The sequence below is a fragment of the Molothrus aeneus genome, chromosome 3, assembly GCF_037042795.1.
Source record: "Molothrus aeneus isolate 106 chromosome 3, BPBGC_Maene_1.0, whole genome shotgun sequence".
NCBI lineage: Eukaryota > Metazoa > Chordata > Aves > Passeriformes > Icteridae > Molothrus > Molothrus aeneus.
Genome location: NC_089648.1, coordinates 22,880,073 through 22,886,072, shown reverse-complemented (window position 1 = coordinate 22,886,072; position 6,000 = coordinate 22,880,073). Strand labels below are relative to the sequence as shown.

The 6,000-nt window shown below is 38.2% G+C and overlaps 1 protein-coding gene across 2 annotated transcripts in view; it reads right to left on the bottom strand.

The window, feature by feature from the left end:
• Window positions 1-829: 829 nt before the first annotated feature.
• The window catches only part of EML4 (EMAP like 4), a 146,965-nt gene continuing 141,794 nt past the window's right edge, over window positions 830-6,000 (bottom strand). For both annotated transcript variants that reach the window (XM_066546491.1, XM_066546490.1), the window contains 2 exons: window positions 4,137-4,267; window positions 830-3,666 (listed from right to left, as the gene is read on the bottom strand). In XM_066546491.1, the coding sequence (XP_066402588.1) occupies window positions 3,202-3,666; window positions 4,137-4,267 (596 nt within the window). In that variant the 3' untranslated portion in view covers window positions 830-3,201. The remainder of the gene's footprint in view (window positions 3,667-4,136; window positions 4,268-6,000) is intronic.

Genomic DNA, 6,000 nt, shown 5'->3' with positions numbered 1-6,000 from the left:
CAGCAAAAGCCTTGAGCTGGAGAGGAAGGGAGCAGAGCATAGAAAAGCACAAACTCCACAGCTGCAGGTGTGCTGGGAACAGCACAGCATGACCTTGGGACATCTGCTTGTTGCTCATGGCAGAACATTCTCCTGACAATTTGGTGGAAAAGAAGAGTCAAGGTTTCCAGTCCCACTCAGGGTGGCAATGGTGGTGTTTGTTTGCTTTTCCTTTAAGTGAGGATAAACATGAGGTATTTGTTTATCTTGCAGGTTTCTTCCTTCTGTACCTCACCCTCCCCTTTTGTGAAGGGCAGAAACCAGATGCAAGACATGGAATGATTCAAGGCCTTTGAAAAGATGCAATCTCACACAAGGAATATGTTCAGCATATTGTGACCTTCTGCACCTGCAGCTGGAGAGAAATTATGAGGAATAGGGAAACATTGGGGTATTTAATACATCATAGCCAAAAATAAGTTTGTACTTCTCTCCTGACTTCCAGAAGAAAGCTTCTGGGCAGAACCCTGGAAGGAAGACTGCACTTTGCAGCAGGACAAAAATCTGTTTGTAACACTCTGCCACTCATCAATTACCTACAGAAGGATAATGCCAGCTGTTCATGAAAAAGGGAAATGTCATAGAACTCATGAGACATAAACAAGAGTAATATTCAGATCTGACAATAGTATACATGATGCTGAGTTAACTTAGCCTGGGAGGTTATCAAAAAAGCACACATTAAGAAAGTTCTTTCAAAATCATAGACCCAGACACTGCGACTGTGATGACAGCATCCACTTTATGTACAGACGGAACCAGAACAGATATGGAGAAAGACACTGCAATATTTTATTTTGATTATTTTATTTTTTTAATCTTCAAAGTTTTCTGCCTCAAGACAGGAATGCATGATAGATAGAAATGGCTCAAACATCTTCACATGAAACACTCTTAATCATAATTCATTCACAATTATTTTTCTAAAACATCTACAGTTACATAATCCCATTTCCATCCATTATCACAGATTTAATTATTTGTTAAACAGTAGTTGCCAGCAATTGAAAGCTGTAAGGCTTTTTGCATATTAGTAGAGTCTTCTGAACTACACAAGAATATCACAACTCTAACTCTCACTTACATGGCAACCCCAGGTGACAGATGTTCCAAAGAGAAATGTGTTGCTTATGTGAAGTTCATAAAAATGACAGAGAGCTCTCTGTGCCTCGTTAGCTCTACTATCCCTTCTTCTTTACTAAGATTATTTTCTAAACCTACAGCATATTTCTCATTTGTAACCAAGAACTTTGATGAGCTGATGAACTTTACCTTCCACTGCTGCTATTTGGCAGATTTGCAAGTCAGGCATACTAGAGCTCTCCAGTGAAACTCTATGTACAGAGCACAGTTTAAACAGATGGGTTGCTTGGAATCCATATCTCCCTCCATCTGAAGGGAACTACTTTGAGGTTCTCTGGAACTGTTGTAAACAAGAGGATATTTTTTTTTCTATATATATATATGTGTGTATATATATATTTATATATTTTATATATAAATGTTCTAAATGTCCTTTGGGAGTCCATTTGTTTTTATCTTTCCAAATGATGACTAAATACCTGATCTGTAGCATTTCTCCTGAGAAGATACTAGAAAGGGAATGACAGTTTTGATGCACTTTGGAATGGCACAATCACGTAAACGTTTGCACAATTAAGACTTATGAACTCATCCAAAGTTTCTAAACATGATATTCTAACTAAGAACTAAAATACCAGCACAATGCAGCAAGTTAAAAAAAAGAAAATTCTATGTAATCAAAATATAAACAAGTACATAGGAAATGGATATCTGCCAGTAAATCTATATCTTTTTTTTAAAGTAGGAAATGTATGCACTTAAGAAAAAAATGTAGCTATCTGACAAACTTTGTAAAAAAAAGTACTTTCCAAATGCATAACAAATGCCAAGATATCCCGTAACTGGCCAGGTATAGCCACATGAGAGCTGCATGGCTTACAGCAACCTGGGGAGGGGTGGGGTGCAAATAAAATCACAAAAACAATAGATCAGCAAGTCTAGGGAAAACAAAAAAAATCACATCATCATCATCATCTAAATTACTGTATGCTTATATCACAACTGCTAAAGGAGCCGGGGGAAAAAACAGAAAGTAGAGATCGCAGTTTAATGATTTTTAAGAATTAGCTCTAAAAATTCAGAAGAAAAATGTATCAACTTACTAATTCTAAGCACCAATTTAATAATTTAAGTTAACTGTATTCATATTTTTCATACTAGGGATGGAGCAAGTTCTGATTGAAGGCTTAAAGTTTAACTCTGGAGCCCATCTGACTTCTGTATTCTTGTCATGCTTCTTTTGCTGTTCACATCAAAGTCACTGTAAAAGATTCTCTCAAGTTTCCAACTCTCTAGGCAAGCAATTCTTTGAAGAGACAATTATGTCCTATAGTTTAAGTCAACTTTCCGGTCATGAAAAGTGAAACATGCCAGTATTTGGTTAGTCTGCCAGTTAAGAGTCTGTGAAAATGGAACAGTCAACACTGCTTCTCGACAGGATTTGCCTTAGTACTAGCAGCACCCAGGGCAGACCAACTTTGAACACATCCAGACTCCATGAGGAATTAGTAGTGTTAGAAAATTGCATATGTGTTAGATCAAGAAGGCATTGCCATACATGTGGCATTGTTACATGATTTTTCCTCTATTTTTCTCAAGGAAAAACAGAGGAAAACAGCCCTACAAAGAGCTTTTTGGTTGGTTTTTTCATTCTGTTTGTCTTCGCACCTGGAAAAAGCAGCACAGTGCTTTCCCAGCTGGAACAGCTCAGCGCTTCCCATCAGCTCAGTTCTTCTAGAAAGCACTTCCATGTAGTTAAGGTGGTCTACTTCAGCTAATTCTCAGAGCTAACCTTTTTTCCAGTATGTATTTCATGCCACTTCCTGACAGCAATTTCAGAACTGAAATGGATCTATAGTAATGTCCACTACTAACTGCGACCAGATCTTGCTACAGACCATCAAGCCAGGCCCTTGGGATGGTTCCACACATTGAACTGAAGCTCAGACTAAAAATCTCACTGAAACTCAAAATCCGGAGTGGTCATGAATCTCAGCTACCCTTCCCTATTTGAACCCTCACCCTTGCAATGAAAGCACGCACACCACGGGGAAACAAGAACCACCTGAGGCGGGAGCACTAGGACAGCGGTGAGTTATCCTGCTGCTCCTCTGTGACCGTGGACTCGCTGTGCTCCTCGCTCAGCTCGTTGGAGGGCTCCTCGTAGCTGGGCTCGGCGGGGTCCAGGCTGCTGCCCTCGCTCTGCTCCTCGCTCTGCTCCTCGCTCTGCTCTGCACACTGCTCCAAGTTGCTCTCCAAGGAAGCTGGAGAGCTGCCAGTTACGCTTTCATTTTGGTTCATTTCGTTAAAAGGCTGGGGCAGGTGTGCAGGAGGCTGCACGGCGTTCTCACTGGCAGGGATGGGCACTTTGGTGGCACCGATATCCAGGACAATGTCATTTGGTGGCAGAGTTACCTTCTCCACCAGTTTCCACTGAATAATACTCATGTCTTTCCCTCCAGTTGAAATCAAGTGACCATCGCTATGGGTGAAGCTGACGTTTGTCACATGACTACTGTGAGCGCTGTATTTGTGACTTGGGGCCTATTGAAAACAAGCAGAAAGAGAAATCACATGTTGGCTGGAAGAGCACATGATATGGAAATTTAAAACCACTAATATTTTTGCTTAGCCCTCCAAGAGAGATCTTAGTTCACAAAAGAGTAAGGAATTATATTTATATTAGATTTCCCACAATACTTCCTCTCTTCTTTGCAACTTGGAACAGATTTAGATCTTTATAGAAAAAGTAATGGACCTCACTCTAAGGCCAGCAAACACAAAGCATCAAGCCTTGTCTCCAGAATTTAAGGACAACTATTGACACTTTTCCTTTAGGTATATTGTTTCCTATTTATACTGTCTTAAACTTTCTATTTTATATGCAAAATTAATGGGGGTTCTTGGATATAAAAGAAGTATTTGCCTGCCAGGCTCCAAAACTACTATGCTGGAAGGAAGGAAAGCTTCAGGCAATGTAAACAAGCACATGGACTAGACTGGGCTAGACTTACCTTTGGCTTGGAACAGGGATACTGAAAGAGATGGACCTTACAAAAATCATCAGCCACTGCTATCACTTTTCGGTTATGGGATCTGACAAGGGCATTTATGTCTGTCCCATCGGATCCTTCAGGCCAAACTCCTAGGAAAGAGCACAGCAGATATTCAGCAATGGTGGTTTTGGAAACAAATCAACAGAACAATTCATGAACAAAAATAAAATCTATAAAGCTGCGAGAAAAGGCAAGATGAACTAAAGGTAAGACAGAAATTCAGCTGGAAAATGGAATGTGCATTACATTAAATGTCATTAATATTTTGCTAGTCTAATGCTTCTCCCCCCAACCTGTTGTTCCAAACCCTCAGTTTCAGCCAGGATAACATCTTGGGCTTAACATTTGTTTCCTGTTCAAAACCTCAGTCTTGTTTAAACCTTATCTTTAAATTAAGTTTGCTGCTAAACTGGTAACACTTAATACTGTCATTCATGCACAGACATTTTAAAAGCAACAGTGATACTGAAGCACAAGGCAAACCCAGGTAGTGTACACTGTGGTCCTACTAGTTTCTTCTCTGGCTTCATTTGTTTGACTTCTTGTACTCTAAATCTTAGTGTTTGTGTAATTCAAAGAAGACAACTGATTGATGAAACTCTGCACATAAACCCAGCCTGTGCAAGTTTCATAGATGTAACTGCTGTCAAGTGCTTAAGTACAATTCAATATGGATTTAAGTCAAAAGAATGACACAGATATGTCTAGACAAAAGAATAACAACATTTCCTAGATGAAAAACACTGATCAAATTTGGGATGGGGGAGACTCTAAACAAAATTATTTTAACAAAACATAAAGACATTACAGATTCCCATAATAAAACAGACAATTCACATCAGCATGAAAAGCTGAACAAAAGGTAAGCAAGGAATTATAAAATATGCCAAAGGTACCATGTTTTTAAAATCAGATTTGGGTTTCTGATTAGGTCTAGGAGTTAGTTGGAATTTTCCCCCTCAAATTTCATTCCCACTCTGAAAAACTCTGTATCCAACTGACCAAGAGGGCTATTGATTATCAGATATGAAAATATCTTCTTCCTCCCTTACAGTTGCGGATTTCAATTTAAAAAATGATGTGCTGTCTACTGTTTTATACAGCACAAAAAGCCAACTCAGATTTGCCTTATCTTCTTGTTTTTAAGCAAAATGGCAAAGAGTGTTTAACTTGAAAGCTGTTTTTCCCATTCTTCAGTGGGTGGAGTAAGAACTTTATTTTCTCTGAAGAATAACAAAGGAAGCTTGTTAAACTTGTTACAATGCCAATAAGCTACATTGTAGGTAATTTAGTAAATAATGACATGAAGTGCTAAGGAAAGTATTCAGAAACATTTTAGTTTTCTCACATTAATGAAATAAAAGTGAAAAAATCTATACCATTTAAGAATTTTCAAGTAGTTCAACATGAATGAATTTTACCTTTCCTCATTCATTCTATATATGAAATACTGTTATCATGTGGGAGTAATAAATGCCTGAAATTTCAGCTACCACCTTAGGCAGGGTTTGACAAAGAACTATGCAATTTCCTCTTCTTTTTAATTTCCTCTTCTTTTTCATTTAAGATTAAAAGGAACTAATAGTCAAGATTGAAGCTTTTATTAAACATCTTTTATGTTTGCCAAGTCTTTTAGCTGCTCCATAGGTAAGGCTGCTTCATCATAAGACAGCAGGATTTGCTTTTAATGCATTAAGCAAGCATGAAAAAATCCAAGACATTAATATGGTTGAGTCTTGAATTCTTAAGATAACTGCAAAAATTCTTAATAACTGTAAAAATAACAAAGCCCCCAAAGTAACAGGACTTTATATAAGGCACA